The 22,502-nt window shown below is 36.0% G+C and overlaps 3 protein-coding genes across 9 annotated transcripts in view; 1 reads left to right on the top strand and 2 right to left on the bottom strand.

Annotated features, from left to right (window-relative positions):
• LOC106136954 (E3 ubiquitin-protein ligase UBR5) overlaps positions 1 to 7,198 on the bottom strand; it is a 31,786-nt gene extending 24,588 nt beyond the window's left edge. For 3 of the 4 annotated variants that reach the window (XM_060954661.1, XM_060954664.1, XM_060954662.1), the window contains exons 1-10: positions 6,925 to 7,198; positions 4,455 to 4,807; positions 4,068 to 4,222; positions 3,656 to 3,879; positions 2,971 to 3,146; positions 2,076 to 2,266; positions 1,823 to 1,970; positions 1,435 to 1,570; positions 1,053 to 1,213; positions 46 to 188 (exon numbers count right to left, since the gene is read on the bottom strand). In XM_060954661.1, coding sequence (XP_060810644.1) covers positions 46 to 188; positions 1,053 to 1,213; positions 1,435 to 1,570; positions 1,823 to 1,970; positions 2,076 to 2,266; positions 2,971 to 3,146; positions 3,656 to 3,879; positions 4,068 to 4,222; positions 4,455 to 4,807; positions 6,925 to 6,986 — 1,749 coding nt within the window. In that variant the 5' untranslated portion in view covers positions 6,987 to 7,198. The remainder of the gene's footprint in view (positions 1 to 45; positions 189 to 1,052; positions 1,214 to 1,434; positions 1,571 to 1,822; positions 1,971 to 2,075; positions 2,267 to 2,970; positions 3,147 to 3,655; positions 3,880 to 4,067; positions 4,223 to 4,454; positions 4,808 to 6,924) is intronic. The other variant, XM_060954663.1, reaches the window with a different exon arrangement.
• Positions 7,199 to 8,245: 1,047 nt separating this feature from the next.
• LOC106136975 (uncharacterized) lies at positions 8,246 to 15,595 on the top strand. 3 transcript variants are annotated; one of them, XM_060954277.1, is made up of 7 exons: positions 8,246 to 8,600; positions 9,565 to 9,697; positions 10,554 to 10,787; positions 11,171 to 11,363; positions 11,593 to 11,816; positions 12,243 to 12,438; positions 12,769 to 15,595. In XM_060954277.1, the coding sequence occupies exons 1-7, from the start codon at positions 8,252 to 8,254 to the stop codon at positions 13,369 to 13,371; spliced, it is 1,932 nt and encodes a 643-aa protein (XP_060810260.1). In that variant the 5' UTR covers positions 8,246 to 8,251; the 3' UTR covers positions 13,372 to 15,595. The 3 variants fall into 3 exon arrangements, with proteins under 3 accessions (XP_060810260.1, XP_060810259.1, XP_060810261.1); XM_060954276.1 differs by having other exon boundaries at positions 11,168 to 11,363; XM_060954278.1 differs by having other exon boundaries at positions 8,311 to 8,509; positions 11,168 to 11,363.
• A 323-nt stretch (positions 15,596 to 15,918) lies between these two features.
• Positions 15,919 to 19,432, bottom strand: LOC106136976 (TAR DNA-binding protein 43-like). 2 transcript variants are annotated; one of them, XM_060954279.1, is made up of 3 exons: positions 16,815 to 19,432; positions 16,555 to 16,670; positions 15,919 to 16,471 (listed from the first exon to the last, which is right to left on the bottom strand). In XM_060954279.1, exon 1 carries the CDS (start codon positions 19,300 to 19,302, stop codon positions 17,953 to 17,955), a length of 1,350 nt encoding a protein of 449 aa, XP_060810262.1. In that variant the 5' UTR covers positions 19,303 to 19,432; the 3' UTR covers positions 15,919 to 16,471; positions 16,555 to 16,670; positions 16,815 to 17,952. The 2 variants fall into 2 exon arrangements, with proteins under 2 accessions (XP_060810262.1, XP_060810263.1); XM_060954280.1 differs by having other exon boundaries at positions 17,952 to 19,432.
• Positions 19,433 to 22,502: the final 3,070 nt, after the last annotated feature.

Below are 22,502 nucleotides of genomic sequence, written 5' to 3'. Positions count from 1 at the left end.
AACATTCAAGAAATAAAAAAAAACAAAGTCAATAAATCGAGCTACCTGTAAATCCCTTTTATCTTTGTCGGACACTGAGCGGTCCGGTTGTGGTGGCGGTAACAGTTTGAAACGGCACATATCTGATAAGTTCCAGGCCGCGTTTTGTAGTATGCCCACTTTCGGCACCCCGGTTGACATGTTGAATCCTGAACATTAAGGTAATTTTGGTAAGCTAAACTAATAAGTAGTATAGTATAATAAAACGCTTCTTGGAAAATAATTTACAAATGCAAGAAAAAAGTTCTCAAATAGTTAGGGAACACTGGTCGGCAAAAAAAAAGTCCGGGAGCAATTAGTATGTAATTCTTATTGGCTTTGGTTAGCAAAATGAAAATCTGTTTACAGTACATCTGTACCACGTCTAGTTTTCGAGATACTGCCGTTGAAATAAAATACCGAAATTTATATAATAAAATACCTATTAATTCTGGAAAAAAGGAAATTACAATGTTTTTACTTTTACAATATTATTCAAAATGTTAATTTAAAATATACCTATGAATTAAAAAATAAGTGTTAATTTGTACTTTTATCATTTATAATTTGTTTCTTGATTTATTCAGCAAAAAAATCAGTTAACATTGCTGGGGTCCACTTGGCATTATATCTTTTTCCCATATGGGCAATGTCTTGATAGAATCTTTTCGTTTACGATTACCGTTGCCTGTATAGAATTATGACGAATTCTATCGAAATCTAAAAAGTTCATTACATCAAAATTTTACGTGCTGGACAAATTATCACTACATATTTGTATTTAGTCTGTCTATACTTATCGAATTCACATCACATTTTTGCTCTGATTTTGATGCCGACCAGTGGAATTGTATTCAAGGCAAAATGACAAATGACTAACGTAGCCACCCTCTGAACTGATGGCCCTGATGGAGCTCTACCTCAGCAGTAATAATCTCCCAGTAGATACACCATAGTAGGCTTGATGCTTTTCCCACAGCGCGAGCGCGCTGTGTCAGAGGCAGAACTGTAGTGCTAAAATACAGTGTACTGACCGATAGCCCCCGGCTGGTACATGGGCGCGTTCTTCATGGTGACGCTCTGTCCGGCCTGCAGGTCCTGCGGCGTGGCGGAGGAGTGGCCGCGCTGCTGCTTGCGAGAGCGGGCTCGGTGCTTCTCCCACAACCGAGCGCGCTGTCCTAAAGGCAGTACGCCCCTATACACAAAAAAAAATGCTATACTCATAATCAAACAAAAACTCGGAAAAAAGCCGTATTACAGACATCATATTTGCTGGTCTCTCAAAAAAATCTTATGTGGCTGTAAATGCCTAGTAATAATGACATAAATAAACCGCCCTTTTAAAATAGATTTTTGGAAAATCGTTTTGGCATAGGGAAAAGTGTCATATATTTTCTAATGAGTGCGTAAACTTACCACCAATACAGCGCTCCAGACTCGAGCCTCGCGACGGTGTACAGCGAGCAGACGTGCAAGGACACAGCCTTGTCGGACCCGAATTCGGAGAAAACCTGCAGCGGGTGTTCAAGGCGAGTGGCGCCGGGTGCGTGAGCTAACAAACATATAAATATATAAAGAATTTTCTGTACACATAAGTTTTTATGAAAGAAAACAGAAGATTATTTGATATAAAACACAATTATGCAATATATAACGGATTCTGTTTCCAAATGAAACATTGTATTATATTGTAACTACTTCAAAGTATTAGTAAACATTGCATGATGATTAACGTTAATAATCATACCTTTTACTAACGTGTACTCGAGTAAATATTAAAATATGGTGATTGAGTGATACATACCAATAGACTCGTCCAGGAAGGTGGCGATACGGCCTGCGTCAGTCAACACGGAGATCCGAATACCGGCAGCGCCGATGTTCACTATGCGCTCGTTGGGAAGCAAGCCCAGCCAATTAGAGCGAGGATGGAAAGCGCTGGCAGAACCCGCCTGTAAAACAAAAGTTTGGTAAAAGGTCAAGGTATCAAGGTAGGCGATATTAGCCACACTACAAGCGCCGCAATTTTCGCTTTTGTACAATATTTGAACCCTGACCTCATTACGTTGGTATGGATGAGCGTCAGCCCAGCGCCACTGATGCAACTGGCCTTGAGTGGAGACCGCCACGAGTTCGCTGTGCGTGGCCGCGATGTGCGTGAACCGAATGTTGCTGTCCCAGTACTCCAGTTCTTCTGACACCCATAGAGGCGATGCTGCCATGGCCGAATCTTTCTTCTTGCTTTCCGCTAAAGTGCAATGAGAACATGTAATGCTATAAGTGGTATGGAATTTTTTATGGTAAAAACGCAATGGGGAAATATACAGTAAATCGACGTAAATGGGAATTCCTCCTTGTGTCACTGTTGCTATGTTGATATATTGCTTGGGTCTTGAAGACACATGTGAGTGAGTGTGCATGTTTAGCATCCGGCAAAAAAGTGGACCCTAGTATTTGTCACTGTCGTGATGCGCAGTAGCAACATATCATATAATCAAATCTTCTGCGCAGCACCCATAGAGTAGAATTATGTTCAACTTACGTGCCGGCCATAACAACCTTTAGACCTTTGCTGCCCAACCGACAAATAAGTCAAAAACTCAATTCATAGAAATGTGTAATGTTATAATTTTGTAAAAATAGTTTGTGATTTACACAGTGGTCTGAAAATCATCATAGAATAAAAGAAGATATAATACTCTGTCATTTGCCAACACAGTTTATGTTTGAACAGGTGTAAATTTTTGTAACACAAGATAATAATGCTTGTGTAAAACCATGACCCAATTTGATCATTTTCTCTAGTAAACAGCAAATAAAAGTCAATCCATTGTAATCAGCTGACCCTCCCCTCCCACTGCTTGATAGTGTTAAGAAGCAAATACAGAATTTAGACCCTTGGATAAAAACAGGATGTTGATGAAGAAAGATGTACCTGAATTTCATACTTACTTCCATCCTTGTCCCAAGAAGTGTCCCTGAGCGCAGACTCCAGCCACCTGCGGGGGCCGAAGTACTGTCTCTCTCGCCATCGAGTGAACTCCGAGGGTCGTTCCTGAGCAGAGTTGCCGCTCTCACGACTGGCTCCACCGCGGCCGCCACTGCTACCACCGCCCGCCCCACTACGACTACACAACAAAACTTATCAGTAATTGCAATTATCACACGTGAGAAGACCATAATCATGTAACATCTTTAATTTTTTTTACTTCACCCCCTTAAAATACCCTTACAGTACGAGATAAAGACGTAAAATAACCGAGGTTTTAGCGAGATATCTGACCATTACAGCGAAAATACCTAGTTGCCATTTGGCACATTATATTTAAGGAAAAATTAACATGATTACGCGAAAAGCACGCGGATATCGCGTCAAAATATATGTATACGTTATTGAAATTGTATGGCAAGCAAATTTCACAGAATGAATTGAGCTACAAAGAATCCGTTGTTCCAATAATTTCATAATGGTCTTCTCACACCTAACAATACAAACTATCTACAACATATAACATCTAACACAACAAAAAAAAAGTAAAAGGAAGTTGCGTAAGCTTCGGCGTGCTAGTTGAGATTGGGTCGTACATCTACGGGCAGGATCGAGAGTAGGCGGAGGAGCGTAGCTTGACAGGTATACCTTCTGATAGCCGCGTACCCGAAGATGTCCTCAGAGAACATGGCGTCAGCGTCAATGATGACTGACTGGTCCTGTTGCGCCGCGTGGAACCCGCCGTCAAGGAGAGAGATGAGGTCTTCAGGGACGTAGCCATCTCCACCCTCACCGCCTTCGGGCTCTTCACCTTCCTCGTCATCGCGAGATAGCAAGTTGTTGACCGCCAAGTTTACATCCAGATTTGTGCGCTATGACAAAGAACATTCAAATTTTGTTTTAACAAATGCAGTATTTATATTTTATTAACTTACGGGTTAACATCAACATTCGCAAGCCAAATCAAAATTCAATTAGGTACATATAAATGACGAAGTTTGCGTTGCTGAGCATACAAGTAGTAAATAGAATAATTTTATTTATGAAATGGAATGTTTACCTGTAACTCTCTGATAATCAGACTTCTACTTTTGCCCTGAAGGACCACTTGTGCCTGCGTGACCAGATCCTCAGGGACAAAAGGTGCCGGCACCGATACCACGCGCCCAGAGCTCGATGCGCCTATAATAACACCAGTCGCACGGCTAGTTGATCCTAATGTAACATAATAATGTGTTCAGACAAATATCATAAAAACATTAATTTACTCAAAATATCATTCCAGTCATTAATACAGGCAGATTTGGGACTTGTAGTTTGGCTGTTAAGATAATGAGAAGTAAGAGACGTGCTAGCTTGTAAATTCATCATTATTTTGGGGCTCATATAATTTTAAAAACAAAAGATAGCAACTGCCTGTATGACTTGATTGAACCATAAAAATAACCTTGTGAGCTCGGAGCTGCACGGATTGTGTTTCTCATGATACGCGCTCTGGTGCGTGGTTGTTGCCTTGAGCCGCAGCCACCGCCGCTGCCCCCTTGTTTCCCTCCTCCCGTTCCCCCTCCACCGCCACTACCCCCGCCCCCATTTCCGCCGTTTTTACTGGCATCTGCTTTACTCAAATCCAATCTGTCGGGAATAATGGAAAATGCAGCACGACATATTGTGCCATCTTCAAGCAAGCATGCTATATGAGCAGGCCCGGCAGCTACAGCACGCACACCCCTCAAGGAGCTGAGTGCTGAGGATCCTGCTCCTGTCCCATAACGATTCCAACGCTCTGCTACTTCCTTGAGTCTGTGAAAAGAATTTTGTTATTATTAGTGTTGTTATTAAATGAATTCTCCAAAATAGAATTTATAAGAGTTTAAAGGAGCTAAAGATAATATATAACTAAATATTCATGGGACAATTTACACAGTTTGAGTTAGTTCAAGGCTTGTAGACTTGATCTTACAAGTATGTAGTGAGTACTTACTAACTTAACAATACTATATCTTAGGACTACCTGTGCCCGCGACTTCGTCTGCGTAGAATAGTTATTTTGGGCATCATTGAAGCCTTCAAGGATGAATAATTTTCCCTGTTTTTTTTTCACATTTTCCATTATTTCTTCGCTCCTAAAAGTTGCAGTGTGATGTTAAATAGCCTAAAGCCTTCCTCGATAAATGGTCTATTCAACACAAAGAGTTTTTCAATTCAAACCAGTGGTTCCTGATATTAACGTGTTCAAACAAACAAACAAACAAACTCATCAGCTTTTAATATTAGTATAAAAACATCTGACTTCCCAGACTGTGACTGATTCTTTTCTGAATTATGAATACTTAAGTGCATTACTTTAGTTTGAGTGCTAACAGATGCTCTTACAGTGAGGGAAAAACGTTGTAAGAAAATCTGCACATTCAGTCAACTGAATGTGTAACCAAGATCACATATGGATTAGGTTCCCCTGCAAGTTCTCCAGGACAGATGAAACAAGGATCATGGTCAAAAGTGCACCCCAAGCCGGTTTTACAGGAAGGTTAAGATATAACCGGGATAGATGCCAGGATGAAGAAAACGGGCAACTTTTTTGATTGTACAATAATTCCTTCAGTAGAATTTCCAAAATACAAGAAAGGTGGTTTTATTTTTAACAATTTTTATATGTACACATTTTATACGTATGTGAATATATCTACCAATTTTTCTCATCTATTCCATCCTAATTTTTTGTTTAGTAATTATTCCCCAAGCCAATGTAAAATCCAGATCTTTATCATATAACCAAATCTACAAATTCTATGTAGAGTTTTTGATAAGCTCTAAATTATTATTGATAATTATTGCAATGGTTTAAAGTAACCTATCACTATCTGAATCTCAATATCATAATTGAGCCATCCAGCTGAATACTGCCCAAGTCTTTTCAAGAAAATTTACCTACTTGCCTTACAAGTAGGTAAAGCCCATAAATTATTGATATATTGTATCAATGCCTATTAATCATAATAAATGTTACACAGGCATTAATACAATAATATAAAATACCTACCTTTTTTTTTATTTTGAAGACCAACAGCCACATTTATAACAATATTTGACATTAACAAAGTCAATTATAGGCTCACACAGCTAGAAATAGCTAGAATAATGGATTGGAAAATTTTTTTTAAATATTAAACAGTAAGGGTTGAACCTTATCAAATAATATATTGTCTACTTGCCTGATTAAATTTTAATTGCATGCTTAATTTAATTCAAACTTGATAAGCATTAACAAATTGTGAGAGACAGACAAATATAAGTCCTGAACATCTGTTTCGACCCAAAAAAGATGTAATGTATGCCCTGAACATCTGTGTCGACAGAGAACATCAAATTTCTAGGATAAAATTTTGCTCAAATGTACATTAAGCACTGTTTTAGGTAGGCTATTAGTTTATAATTAGCATCCAGAAATTGCATATAACCATTCATGCCACCTATTACTGGTGTAACTATGCCTGTTACATAAAGAAATATTATTCAAAATGATCATTGTAAGCAGTTTATATACAGGTAAACTGATGACATTTTCGTACCTAACTAGTTTTCGATGATTACTATCAGAAATATATACGGGGTTCGCAAATTAATCTCAGCAGCGTGTCAATAAAGATTACGCCATTGTCCAATTCAAATACATGATACGATAATGTTTAACTTATGGAATCTAGTAATATGTCGTACAAGTACTCTACATTGGTGATATCCCTCAATGTACATTGTAATAATGTGGTGAATTTGCCAAGAGGATGTTGGAAGTCATCGATCTGTCGCAAGCTTTCACCCTATTTGAGCTGAATCACCAGTACTATGTGTAAAATACCAAGTTCAACTAGAAAATGGAGATTAGATTTCAAGTATAATGATGAAAATATGTTAGTCACCTGTCTATCAATTGATCCTCAGTTCCTGGTAAAGGTTGGACCACAAAATGCATTGAAGACATTTCCAAGGTATAATCCTGATAGTATTATGAAAAATTAACGCATTTGTTTAATTCACCACATTAACTTCAAGAACAAAAGAACACCACATAAAATCCTCATATAACCACCATATTTCTCGTAATTTCTTCTCGTTCTCAAATACATGTGAGTCGGTACATGACGAAAAAAGAAGGAAAATAACAACATGGCTTCTACTGCCATTGTGTTGGTAAGCCTGTTCTGTCACATTAGCCGCGGACTACTACCTATCTTAAATTCTGAATTTAATTCCGGAATAGAAACTTTGTATTATCCAGAACTGTAGTACAGTAGGTATAGAAAACTGATGTGGGCAAATAAAGACTCGTGAGTCTTAACTTGGCGTATTATTAGGATATGTGTTGCTACGACTAGCTATAAGGTTAACTAGCAACCCGCCTCGACTTCGTACGGGTGGTGCTAATACCAAACTATATTACTTAAAATCGCTTCGTAAATAAGCCGTTATTTCTCGTAAAAAGTACATACATATGGTCACGTCTATATCCCTTGCGGGGCAGACAGAGCCAACAGTCTTGAAAAGACTGAATGGGAATAAATTTATATGTGGATTATTCACACAACAACGTACAAGGGGTGCGTGTCATGAGAGTAGGAGAGTAGGGCGCTTGTCTTATGTGTTTTCGTCACTCTTTATACTTAACCTTTAAGATTTTGTTTGGTGACCTTTGGGAGTAACATCAACTTCACTGATTTTGAAGAGATTTTACTAATGATTCATTAAGCAGGATAGACATACGCATTTTCAACTCCCGTTTTATAGCACGTACGACGCGACGCCGTTTATATATACCGTTTATATCGACGAACTAGTTTTACTTTCTATTATAACGTGAAATCGAAAAGAAATCGAACCCGGATCGCGATAAAAACGACGTTGCACGTGCGTGCCATACTGCGGGGGCTGGTCTAAGTTGACTCACGTTTCTTAACCTTGACACGCTGCTTAAGCTTCCTATCCCTATCCACATAAATAATAAAGACAAAAGATTTATTTTTTTATATGTTTACACGACTAAACTAAAAAAAACTTCACAGCAGCGAAGCCCTGCTTAAAAGTTAGTCTTTATATTAGCGCTGAAAGAAAGACCGAAATAAAATCAAACTTAAAAACTATAAATTACCAATACAATAGAGTCTGTGGAAAGTCTACTATCTATTGCATCCTTCTATACATTTGTATAAAACCATAGACAAAGTAGAACAGATAAATCAAACTTCAAAAATGGCGGCCAAGTCAAAGAAGCGGCAGCGGCTGTCTAAAATTGAAAATAAATTGCTAAAATTGGAAAAATTGGAGCTTAAAGACGTGTTCTGTTCGATTTGCCATTCTATTCTAGTGGAACCTGTAACATTGCCATGTTATCATGACTTCTGTTTAAGATGTTTTAATGGTAGCGTAGAAAATAATGCTTTATGTTGTCCTCTCTGCCGCTTACGAATTGGATCTTGGCTTCGAACCGCAACAAAACAAAAGAATTTGGTGAATGTTGATCTTTGGAATTTCATTAAATTTAAGTTTTCAAGGGAAATTGACATCAAGACTAAAGGAGAAGACATTCATTTGCCTGAAGGTAAAAATGGAAATGCTGCCCATTTACTGTTTATGAATGATTTTGTTTATTATAAAGTAATTTAATAATTTGCCAGAAATAAACCACATTTACTTTTACTACTCTGAGGAAAAGTCACTTTATCTACAACTACATTTTTAAAAAGCTTCCCAACAGCTGTTTTAACTCAGCTGTCAATTGATTATTGTTTTGACTGCAATCAATCAATTCATTGAAAAGTAGGATATTTATTATCCATACTAATATTTCTCAGTTCTATCATTAGGCCCTACAGCTGAACATGGCCTTTGAGTCTTTTCAGGACTATTGGCTCTATCTACCCCATTAGGGATAAAGAATTGATTTATGTATGTGTACTGTGTATTACTAATTTATTGTAAATATATTCTCTCGTCCATATTTCTATTCTAATTTTGGATAATTGTGAAATTGAGTTATTGAAGAAATTTCGGCAATGCAGTTTGTTACCAATTCTTCTGTACTAATGCTTTGGAAGCAGCAGTAAACTTAGTTTTAAATAATTAATTTGACATCAACCGAAGTACTGAAACCAAAAGATATGACAACTAATAGGAATAACAAAGGATATCTGAAAAACTATTATGTATGTAATTGGACAAGATATTCCTAGTCCATCTCACATATACAAGGCACTGCTCCCATTTTTTTTAACTGTCAAATCATTAAAAAAAAATGTTTCCTTATTTAAAATAATAAACAGTTAAAGAGCCTTCTCGGTACAGTCCTTATAATATATGTAAAAGTATGTTTGTCTGTCTTTCACATCAAAACCACTAAATCAATTTCATTAAATTTTGCATACAAGTAGTATGGAGTATGGAGCCAGATATAGGGTATTTTTGATGTGGGTGGATCCATGGGCAGAAGCTAGCAATATGTATAATTTCTTATCATGACCAGCTTCTTTTTGTTTTATACTTTTAACCTTATAAAAATATTTCAGAGCTACCACCTGCACCACAGATTAGTGCACCAGGTGAAATCAGATTAGAATATGAAAATGAGTTAAGGAGGTTGAGAGCAGAAAGACTGGAGCTTGAACAGAAACATTTACAACAAACAGAATTATTGATTAAGTGAGTAAAATATCTGTTGCACTGCCAATATTTACCTACTTTATCACTTATGCTTCAAATTTATAAGAAAAAGAAAAATATAAATGTTCTCAAACAATTGATTCCCACAATGGTTGTCATATGATTTGTAATTCACCATTTTCTCAATTTTTCATTAATATTTTTCACTCAACTCAACCATTGATTGGGATGGTATCAGTGCCTGTTTGGTTGAATGCCATCTGCTATTTGCCACCGCTGTGACGGATGTGCTGATGAGGACAGCCAGCACACCTTGAACATTTGCCCAGCCTGGGATCAAGACAGAGTTTTTCTTGGTTGTGGTGGATAACCTCTCTCTGTCAGCTGTTATGAGACAGATGGTCAACAGAGAGAGGTTGTGGACAGCAATGCAAACCTTTGCGTCATGCTTCGCAAAGAGGCTTCGCAAAAAGTATGAAAGAGGACACATCCGACCTCCCCCATACACCGCCGCCGGCGAACTGGGCGCAGGCAGGAGGCGGTTTTACATATTGTAATGTCAAAAGTAAAATAAAGATTTGATATATTTTCCACGTGACGTTAATAAGTGATACCTTGTATCCAATTTTGGAAATAAATCTATTATATGTATATTCTATTCTATTGACATATTTTCAGCTTCAAGAACTGTCTTTAACTAGCTGGCTTTTCTGCCGTGACTTTTGAGATAAAGAAAAGTGCTTTATTATATTCTACTTGTGTTCCAAATTTCATCCAAATCCTTCAAGTAGATATTAAACACATCTTACACACATTTCACATTTATAATATTATTGTAGTAGGATTTTATTTGTGAGTTTATTTAATGTTTACATTTAAATGATGGACTTTGTAGAAAAATTCAAGAAGAAGAGGAAGAAGCTCATAGAAAGTATTTAGAAGCAGTTAAAAGAGATGAACTTTTAGCTCAGGAAATGCAACATGAACAAAATATTAGTACACCTGCGACTGCAGTTCGAGAAAGAACATCTTCAAGAAAACAGAGTCTGAGATCTGTGACCAAACCCCGACTCAAAGCAACAAAGATCGATGGCTACCTTTCCAAAGTCAAGGCGACAATAGTTAAAGAGTAAGTTAAAGTTCAACTGTAGTGTATAGAGACAGGTTTTTTTGTTATTACTGCTTCGTTTTATGTGAGCACTTAATAAAATAGTGTTATTGCGCTTGCTCCAAAGAACATTCAAGATTGTGATATAGGATATGTACCAATACAACTATACATTTTAAAAATTCATAACATAATATTATATATTTTATTATTAAACTTCTAAGATTCAGGTCTATGGAGAAATATATTTCTTCACCAACTTATAGCAATTTAATATTGCAGTAATTATAGTGTTTATCATTTAATTCATTCAATTTATATTGAGGAAAGCAGGATAAAATCAGATTAAATCTATTTATTTAGAAAACGGTGTTTATTTAAAAGTCCTATTGGTGTTTCAGTAGTCCACTTTTAACCGATGATAATACAAGTACAGACAATTCTACTCCTAAAGAACCTTCAGTACAATGTAACAACGGTGGATCCCCTGAATTGATTCCAAGTTATGGCAAATCACTCAAAAATTTTCTCAATAAGAAAATGGAATACAAGTCTAATATTTGGAATAAAGAAAATGGGGATAGTATTGAAGAAAAGGTAAGACACACACCAAAAATATACACTGTATTTGTGTATAAAAAAATATATGTATGTGTGTGGCTTGTTTACTGAATAAAGACATTATGTTTTACCCTACCCTAATTTCAACTCAGTTAGATTTATTTAGCATAGGTACATCAAAGCTTTGAGGAAATGTCAAAGGGCACAAAGAGATGTCATTGTGATTGCGTTATTGAGAGTAAGAGATTTTTATTTATTTTATCAGAAAGTGGAGCCAGAAGTGTTAAACAGTAAAGAAGATGAACACCAGGATAAAACAAACACAAAGTCTAATGCACCACAGTCATTATTAGTATCTCTTCCCTTGCCTCAGTCAGGAATACTCCAACAAAAATCTATCGAAAATAGGAGTATAGAAACAGGAAGTGTGGACTCCATGAGGCAAGAGTTATGTTACTTCAAACCAATAGAAGCAACAACACCAACTGGGTTAGTTCCATTTATGAATTTACTAAGATAAACATAGTTTTATTTTTCAAGGAGAGAATTAAAAAAATATCTATCTTGTTTATATTTATATTGTTTTATTAAACAAAGGACATTAAGCTTATTGTGGACTTATGGTTGGTAAAGTGATTCTATGTTTAGTAGTGATAATTTCCTAAAAATGCCACATATTTAAAAAGGACTAATTATTTAAGTAGACACAAACAACTGTCCAAATATATTCTCACTAGTTACTAGGAATTTCAAAATAAAAACCCAATATGTTTTTTCAGGTTATATTCTATCTGTATACTAAATTTTATCAAAATCAGTTCAGTAGTAAAGTCACTGCGTGAAAGAGTAACAAACACACATTCACATATCCTTTTCTAACTTTCCACCTATAGTAAATTTTTATTTCTTTCTCAGCTTTACTGTAGGAAAAGGTTTGCCATTAAGAATACCTAGTGTGCGAGCAGAGCAAGAGTCTTCCTTTCCTGGTTATGTCACAGCTCCGACTCAAGACCAGTATTTAGAGGGACTATGCCGACTTCGACATCTATCCATAGCAAAAAACCTCCCTTCTGCGTTTGTAGTACTACTAAATGGTTATACTTTTAATAAGGTAAATCATTGATTTTACAATAACTTATGTTCTGCAACTTATGTGTTTTGCATTTGTGATACACAGACTATTGCAGTTTTGACTGCCTATATAATATATATTTTTTATTATAAACTAATTAAGTTAGCTTCTATTTCTTCTATTATTTTAAACTTGCAGCTTGCCTCGTGGTTTATATAGCCTATAACACCCGCAGATTATGTACCTTTTAATGATGAAAGAATTATCATGATCGTTTCAGTATTTCAGATGATTATCCTAATAATAATAGTATAGATGAAATACTTTTTACTAAAAAATTAATCAGTTTGTTTTCAAATGTAATTTCAGAACCATATTAAATGTGAAACGAATACTCGACAAAGGGTCAAGAAACATGGAGTCATTAATTCTCAGACTGCACCAATACTACCCGTTAAAAGATGTGCTCCAAACAGAAGCAAACCTACGGGACTTCAAACAGACGGCATCATGAAACAAAAACCAGAAAAGAATTTGAAGCGAAACTTGCGACGAACTAGGTCTATGGGAAGTATGTCTAAAGATGAAAATGAAACCACGCCTAAAAAAGCAAAATTAAAAGAAAGGAAAGTAGCTTCAGAGCGAAGGCCATATTTGAGAAGTGATTCCAAAAAATCAAATGCCAAAAAAGAATTTGAGTGTCCATCGCCAATTCCCGAGACTATAAATAACAATAAGATAAATTTAGCCGTAAAAAACTTGTCTAGTCCATTGAAAAATTGTGATCTAAAGAATATAGTGAATGAGCAACTTAGGATTGAAAAATTAATAGAACAAGAGAAGAATGATCTTGAAATAGCGCGTAAAATAGATGCGGAGTGGAACAGCAGAAGGCATCTTCGGCGTGCGCCCGTCAAGCGCCAAGTGACTCTCAGCTACGCCCTCAGGCCCGCTAAGAAATTAAAAGTATAATTTTGGCATGGAAGAAATCGTCAACTAGGTATATAGCATAAACGGTCTCAGTATTCGTCTATTGCATTATTTAGTCCAAATCGAGTCAATCAGGTGATTCATTAATTGCGTGGGAAACCCATTCATATATAATATTACAGTGTAAATGTTGTATTAAATCATATGACAGCTAATAAATACAAATATATGTGTGAAGATTGAGATTAATCTTGCCTTTGTCAAATGTATCGTTCATTATTCATATTCTGTTACATTGTACATATTTACTTTAGTATGTAATTGTAACGTGTAAAAGACTTTATTCCGTAACAAATGATTTTACGGCCATTATTTGTAGCAATATGTGATAAAATTGACTTCATCTTGTTAATTAAACAAAAGCTATCAATGTTATTACATTCTAAGATGATTGCCTAATAATTAAAAGGTTGATATTTATCTGAGAAAAAAACTACCAAGAGACTGACGTCACGCAAATGTTATTTTGTTTGTGACTTCGTTACTTTAGTCCACAAAATTCAACTGTAATTTATTCGATGGCCTTTTTCTATCAGAGAATAATAATGTAATAAGCCTGAAAGTTGAAATTTATTCGAACAATTTGCGAAGACCATTTCTCTAATCCCTGATTAACTAACCGAAGTTTTATATAGTATTTAAATCTTATTATTTACTTATTATAACATCCATATAAATATCATCATTCATCAATATTTTGTTGGTATACGGTTAGTGATGGTTAGTTAGGGCTTATTTTTGTACGTAAATTACGAACTCCCTTCGGTTTTAATTTATTGTATAAAGGATCAGCATTACCAGCCGCCCACTACATCAATTTAGGTATGTCATGTGCCATATTGGTTTCTGACTAAATCATTACTAACATTTCCAAAAATCTTATATACTTCAACAGTAGAGTAAGCCGCGCCACATCGGTTCATACCATCACACCACGAACTAGAGATAAACTACTTATGTGAGCGAGTTTATGAGGTTGAACCTCTATATAAATGAAAGGTGGACCTCGATAGTCAGTTTCGCCAGTTTTTCGCATCATTTTGCTCGCAAAATTTAGCAGACTCAGGCCTGCATTCTTCAGCCGGACAGCGCACAAGGAAAATTTTTCTATATGTGTACAAATTTAAATAGAGTTGATGGATTTGATAATAATTAAAAATAGCTCTATTTATATCTATAAATATTTACCTATTTGAATGTAGACTTATCGAGACATCTGTTTCAATGCGCTCAATTGATATAATCTTGAATTAGTCTTGAATCTCTAGATTGTACTGGGTAAAAAGTTGTAATAGAAATTTATCTTAAATATAATGTCTAAAATGTTAAACGTAGAATGATTACTGAGAGTGAAAACGTATTCAAGCTCCATCAGATGACCGACTTAGAACTTCTTGATGTTAAAATATTATGTATTTCCAATAACATTGATCTCCGGTTTCTGAAACTGCTGAAGCTGGAAGAAGTGACTCTTAAATTTTCAATAACTTTGGGCAGAGTTCAATGGCGTAGAATGTTAAGAACTTTTCGGAACCAATAGGAACTTTCTAAAACTATCTCTCACATATGGATACCTAAAGCTTATGCTCGTAGGAAACGCACAGTGCGTTTAGGCATTTGAGGTTTTACATCACACTAATTATTATAACTACTTATCAAGCGAACTAGTCTATACAGCGAAAGCGTTTTTTCTGTAAAGTTTGATTGTTTAATGTTGATACACGTGTGGAATAAGTACCTATGTATTGTTATAGTTACTATTAGTACTATACGAAATATATGTAAATAATAGGTGTATATATTTTACCCAAATAGTAATAGGTAGGTACTTCATGGTTCAGTCATTTGAATGATATTGCCATGGATCTCATAACATGTGATGATCTTGTGATGTAACAATTTGGAATGTAACTGATAATGCTATATATGATATGGTGCTCTTGAACTCATTCTTATCCAAAAAAATCGTTTGCCTAATTTTGGTAAATGAAAAATTTTATGTCAATTACAATTAGCATTTGTAAAACAAATGCAGATAGCAATTTCAACTACATAATCTTTAATTTAATAATTAGTGTTGCATATTCGAGTACCTAAGCATTGAAATTACTATTGAATGACACCTATTCTTTTTGACTGTATTTAATCTTTATACCTATTTTCGTTGTAAAATATTTCAGAATAAAAACCCATGTACTTACGTGTAGACTGCTTTATAAATTAACATTATTTTTGACCTTGTTTTTCGTCCTAAAATTGTTACTTTGGGCGTTTAAATTGGAATGATCTTCGAGTTCTGCTAATTAAGTGCTTTGCTCTAATAAACCTTCAGGAATTCTACAATTTCCATCTTTCTTGTAGACATCTTAAGTGGCACAAAACTGAGATCAAACTGGAGTCGCTTTTAGTAATTACTTTATTTACATACTTTGGGATTGTCCGTCGATAGTCCATCGAAGGACAAAGGTCTGGAGGATACGACCGGGTAAACAGCCACAGCATGAAAATAGAATAAATGATACACCATAATGTTATAAAAATTATTTTATTTAAAAAATATAACAGCCCCATGTGTTTGCTTCAGACAGAGGGTTGGTTACTGCATTTGCGCGCGACTTCACCCTTAAGAAATTCTATAATAAGCATATAGGAACGATGTTAGTCATCCTGGGAAGTATCTGTCTATGTGACATACATACATACATGTGTATGTACCATGTCTCCTTTGATCTGGCCAATCGGTCATTTACCAGAATATTAGATTAACCAGACAAAAAGTTAAAATTTCTGCTATCTTGTGCTGTGTGGTGTCGATGTCGTAAAGGCTAAGGGTATAATAAGCACTTTCACCTAATGCAATCTAATGCTATCCAAACTGGGTAAGATTACACTGGTTAGCAGCCATGAACGCCAGACAATAGTCGCTTGCAATAGAGAGCAAGGGTGGTCTCGCGCTGCTGCCGCACTGCTTGCCTACAAACATCACTCATCAACGTCATCCCCACTCCTACGTCCTAGATTGTCCCTGAAGTTGGCGTGTGTAGCCCGCTTTACACGTCTACTCCAGTTAGTATGTGGACCCCTAAAGAAAGAGAAAAGGCCATGAGAATGGTGATGGTGGTGTGGGCTTTGATACTGTTCTGTGTTTTAGTAGGAGTTACTTACAATACATTTCCCCTTGTCTGTTGGACTATGATAATCATAACTATATATGATTCTGATTGTCCCTTTTCAATGTAGAAAATTCGAACTGAATTCAATTCAGTTTCTCCAAAAATTTCCTGCAAATTTTTAAATTATCAACATATTCAAAAATGAAAATGCAATAAAACAAACTAAATTAAATAATATTCAGAAATAGAAGATAATATTCATAAAGAATTGTCTAAGGATATAATTATACCGAGATTACTTTGAATACACACCTTATTTTACACATTCTTGACAATTTCGCCATTTCAACTGCACAAAATGTAATAACATGCTGTGAAGCAGTTTCCACTCAATAAGGACTTGTAACATCACACTTGACAATACACTGGACTCACTCACGATTTGCAGCTCAGCCTCAGGTATAATCCACTTGCAAAAGTCCCAGCTTACTTTATATCATTGTTTATCATAGAGTTTTGACACCGCAATCATGTTCCATGAGACACACACCGTTTCCCATAAAGCATCCTTCCTGTTTCTTAATTTAAATTGATTTCCTTCATAAGAAATACATTCACATCCAAAATTCCTATTAGATTCCCTTAACATTTGCAGTTTTTATATATTATAAGTAATAGCTCAGCTTGGCTACCATACTTCAATCCAGTAATAAACCACCCATAAACCAAATAAAAACATCCATCTCAGTACATACTTTTTATTAACTAAAACCATTGACACACCAATCACAAACTATACACACTGCTTTAGTCACCCTCTATGGGAGTTCATTAGGTAGGTACAAACAAATTTGGAGATACAATTACTTGCTGTGATATTTTTACCACATGTCCTTCTAGGGCATCATTCACACATTCTTTATTCAACTCTCAAAAAATTTTGAAAGTACATTATGTAAACCATTACCAAATTAATCTCTATGGCAAAATAAATAGGTATCATATTATAAGTCTAGATAAAAGTCATATTTAAACAGCTGTTTAAATTTCTGAAATAAATTATAAACATAAATTAAAACTATTTTTTATATCTTAATGTATGGAATATAGTTACAAAGCCCACAGTTTTATTTATTCACTAAGTTTTCCTGTTTGCATAGGAATTCATGTGGGAATATATCAAGCAGGTAGGTACTAAATAATAAAGTAAATTAGTTGAATCAAAGAGTAAAACTTAAATTGGATTTCCCAAACATTTTGTTTTTGAGATAAAAATAAGCTGAGTACCTACCTATTCCCTACTGAACAAAACAAGATGTTTGAATGACCCCTTACATGACAAATCATACTTCTTACATTTTAACTTTAGATCCTTATACATTCCAAATATAACTATTTCTAATGTTTTCTGGCAAACATTCCTGTCAAGACTTCTTGAAGACAGCTCACCTCATGTTTGTGACTTGTTGTTCCATCCACTGCTGGACCCAGAACTACTTCCGTTTGGATTCCAGCCAGGCCCTTGATTACTATTGGACCAATTTCCTTGGTTCCAGTTACCATTTTTCCCACCATTCCAACCCTGACCACTTCCGCTTCCTTGATTCCAAGAGGGAGGTGGACCATTCTGACCCCAGTTCTGGTTGCCATTCCAATTTTTACCAGAATTTCCACCACTGCCCTGTGGAGGTCCTCCTTGCCAATTGTTGGGGCCAGAGTTTCCAGGGCCTCCCAAGAACCCACCCCAACCAGCTTGATTCAGAGCAGCAGCAACAAGACTTATTGGCAAATTGAAATTAGCAGGGGGACCACCATTGGGATTGATACCTAAATTTTGCATATTAAGTGAATCAATGTTACTGTTTCCACCATTGTTGTTAGGTCCTGAACTAGAACCAGACCTATTGCCTTCCCAGTTGTTACTGCCATAAGAGTCATCCTTCCAGTTTTGATTAGATTTACTCTTGATTTTTGGTGCAGCACTAGACACAGACACTGATGCTCCTTTGATAACATGGTCTTCACCACAGAGACTCTGTGCAACTTCAGGATCCAAGAAAGTTACAAATCCGAAAGCACGGAATGGCCGAGGTACAAAAACGTCAGTTACCTCTCCAAATTTAGAGAAATATTCACGAAGATCATCAGCAGTCATATCTTCAGTGCACCTACCCACAAATACTTTACAGGGCATCTGAGGTACTACACCTTCTTTTGAGTTGGGGATCCGGACATCTACCCATCGGCCATCAATATTATGTCGCTGTGCTAGTGCTCTCATCTGCGAGGCGTAAGTTGCGAAACGAATAAAGCCGAACCCTTTGAATGATCCATTCTTATCTTTTTTTAATTGCACCATTACTACTTCACCAAATTTCTCAAAATATTGTTTTATTGAATCTTCGGTTGATTTCCAAGGTAGACCTAGGCATATTAGGTCTGAACAAGTAAGTTTTTTCTCCAATCGTTTTGTTTTTGCTGCGGAGTTTTCTGGCGAGACGTCCTCCATTTTACGTTTATTTTCTTTGGGAAACACACAAATATATAGATGCTTACTCCATCCTACTTCACTAGGTGGATGAAGTTTGCCATCGCTTAGACGAATGCCACGTATACATTTGCTTTCAGGATGTCGATATTTTAAACCACACGCTCCAGGAAACTGAGCAACGAGTGTAGACAACAACAAGGTGCCGTCCATTTCACATGGGATTTCCACGGCATTGGAATCATCCTCGTCTTCACTTACTCGAATATAATCAAATAAATCTTCATTATATTTGTTTGATTTAGCACACATTGTGACAAAAATAAGTAATAACTACTTGAACAAACTAGGTATAAGCAACTCGCAACCAAAAGAAATGAGTGAGAGAAATCTACCAATTACCTATTTTTTTTCTGAGAGAATAAGAGATAGGGATGGCGACCTGAGATCGATTAATCTAATAATCGTTTTTCAAGCCATACGATCGATTTTTTATATCAATATATAGTACTGAATCAATCCTGAGAATTGATATTTCACCCTTTAAAATCATCATTACATTGTTTTTGTTTTGGTAAAATCCATAAAAACATTAACAATTGGTTGAATCGTTTAATGTATCAGTAATATTACGGTGTTGCCAATAACAGGGTAAATTACTCAAAAACTGAAAAAAAAGTTGATTGTTCTCTTTGTTTGTCATGTCTATGTCAAGGCTCTATAACTTTGATAAGGTACCTAATAAAGGTGCTATTTTTGAATGAACTAAAAAACTGATTTTACTGGTGAGAGGTCAGTCATTAAGTTATCTATCTTGTTTTTCATAAAATGGATTACACTGATGTTACAGATACACTAGCTGTGCCCGCGACTTCGTCAAGTCTACTCAAGGATGAATAATTTTCCCCGTTTTTTTCACATATTCTATTATTTCTTTGCTCCTAAAAGTTGCAGCGTGATGTTAAATAGCCTAAAGCCTTCCTCGATAAATGGTCTATTTATCGCAAAACGAATTTTTCAATTCGAACCAGTAGTTCCTGAGAATAGCGCGTTCAAACAAACAAACTCTTCAGCTTTATAATATTAGTAAAGATTATAAATGCAAACTTGAAAAAGTATAGATTTTTTAGAAATTGATCTTTTAGAACTCGATTTTTTTTGTGAATCGATACATCCGGTCACCATTCGAATCGACCTTTGTCGGAGCGAATCGCCATCCCTAGTTAGATAGGTTTGCACTGGAGAAGTGAAAGAATCAACGGTTTTTCACCGGTGAAAAATAAACCGATAAAACCGGTTCTTGACCGGTGTTTGGATATTTACATATTTATTATTAAAGGTTTTTTTATTTAATATTATCCTTTGTTCGGTGTACGACAGATTCTGGATTGGACAGATTCGTAATTAGGCAGATTCGCTACTCGACAAATTCGTCGATTAGGCAGATTCATCAATTCGACATATTAGCTGTATGACAGAAAATGAATACTTATGCACAAAATATCTTGGATAATTTCATAATCACATAACCATTTCAAAAGCACACGGCACTTGTTAAATAATGTTAAATAATTTGGTTGAATATTTTGATTAATGTTATGTTTGAATTTTTTTTATGTCTATTTTCATAAGTTTTTTTTTATTATTGATAATCTATTACCAATAATAAAAAAAATTGCATGCCTAAAAGGGCAAACCGTTGGTTGATACTGTTAAATGTATTTCCATCCACATGTCTACTCCGTTATGCTATAAATATTTTGAGTTTGAGATAGTATTTAATAGAAAAAAAGGCCGCCCTACCTATCGATATATTTTTTTGATTTGAGCTTTGGTCGTTAAAACATATATCTTGTCAACGCTTTTCTATTCTATTTCCTTCAGTTACTTTGCATGCTACAGCTGAACGTGACCTTTCAGATTGAATTGAATAGATATTCAAGACTATTTTGTCTATATATTTTGGGATAAAACGTGACGGCTTTTTTGGCACAGATGTAGTATGCTTGTCTGTGACACCGGAGGTCCCGGAATCGAATCCCGGCCTGGGCATGATGAGAAAAGAACTTTTTCTGATTGGCCTGGGTTTTGGATGTTTATCTATATAACTATTTATTATAAAATATAGTATCGTTGAGTTAGTATGTCGTAACACAAGTCTCGAACTTACTTCGAGGCTAATTCAATCTGTGTAATTTGTCTCGTATATATTTATTATAATTATGTTTCTGCTCTTAGATTTCACGGGCCTATACACCCCGGATTTTTGAGAGGCTGGCGTGGGGATATAAATCCAACTCATAGTGGCCCTTTGGAGAAGTTGGTTGTTCTCCTGCCAAAACCCGTTCCCGGAAATATCAATAGACGATATGTTCATGAACAGGTCTTGGCAGGAGGTGGAGCTATTACAAAATAAGAAAAAGAATGATGGGTTATGGAGTTGACGGATGGATTTAAAATGGGCTATTGCTTGAGAAGAATATGAATACGTGACTATTATGTGGCAGGTGGTGACTCGCCACTCACTAAATGGGCCCCTTAAATCAGTCACCATTATTAGCAACAAAGGGGCAACATCGGCGTGGGTGGCTAAGGATGTCGAAAGGTGAGACTGCGGGGCGTGAAGTCGTGGCGATCCTGTCAGTCACCCCCGGCGTTATGACATTTTACCTACACTTCCATCCTTCGAGCGTATAGCTCTCGCGACTCCACTCTAAACGGCCGGTTAAGGCAAGCCGGAGGTAGGGGTCCTGTCCCTCATCGGTTTCCACTCCGATCTTGGCGAAGGAAGATCGGAGACGAGAAACAGGGGCCTCGGATGTTTTGGTTTGTTTTATCTCCATCAATGGTTCCGCATCAGTACCGCCTCCTTATTTCGGGCAGCTATCTCGAGAGTGTAGGTGGCCTTGATGATCGCTAACCTTGGTAGTTAATCGGACTGCTAAAATAAAATCCAATTTATAATGATCACCACAGAATACAAAAATAGGTACCTACCTAGTTAATAATTTTTGTATTGTGTGATAGTCGCTCTAAACAATAAATTGAAATTTTTATATCTGAACGAGTCGTCAATTTGCTATCGGGATTTTTTAAAACAATGACATTTTTTAAACAGGGAATTATAGGTACAATTTGCCTGTAACGTATGCCATGTATGTAAGTTTGTAACTTCTTTACACGTTATCGACTGAATCCTGAAATCTTGCATAGGTAGGTATATAAGTATAATTAAAGAGTCTGGAGTATAGATATATGTATATATAGGAGATATATATATACATATATAGGGTTTTTCGCAACTCCCACACTATACGAGTATATATATATATAGTGTGGGAGTTGCGAAAAACCATCGAAAACCCTGTGAATTCTATTGCAGATGTCGCTAAACGTGGATGTAAGTGGCGCTAAATTTACGCTTGTACGTGATGTTAAATTCGCGCGGGCAAGCTGCGGGTAAAAGTTACAACTCATACCGCAGATCAGAATATTTTTTTCGGAAAAATATC

Source organism: Amyelois transitella, chromosome 4, assembly GCF_032362555.1.
Source record: "Amyelois transitella isolate CPQ chromosome 4, ilAmyTran1.1, whole genome shotgun sequence".
NCBI lineage: Eukaryota > Metazoa > Arthropoda > Insecta > Lepidoptera > Pyralidae > Amyelois > Amyelois transitella.
The sequence above is the reverse complement of the archived record's forward strand: the minus strand, read 5'-3'. Positions and strand labels throughout refer to the sequence as shown.

Excerpts from the sequence above, each read along its gene's own strand:
- LOC106136975 (XM_060954276.1), top strand. The coding sequence starts at position 8,252 with ATGGCGGCCAAGTCAAAGAAGCGGCAGCGGCTGTCTAAAATTGAAAAT. Across the intron at positions 11,364-11,592 it reads GGGATAGTATTGAAGAAAAG|AAAGTGGAGCCAGAAGTGTT; the intron begins GTAAGACACACA and ends TTATTTTATCAG. Across the intron at positions 12,439-12,768 it reads ATGGTTATACTTTTAATAAG|AACCATATTAAATGTGAAAC; the intron begins GTAAATCATTGA and ends ATGTAATTTCAG.
- LOC106136976 (XM_060954279.1), bottom strand. The coding sequence starts at position 19,302 with ATGTGTGCTAAATCAAACAAATATAATGAAGATTTATTTGATTATATT.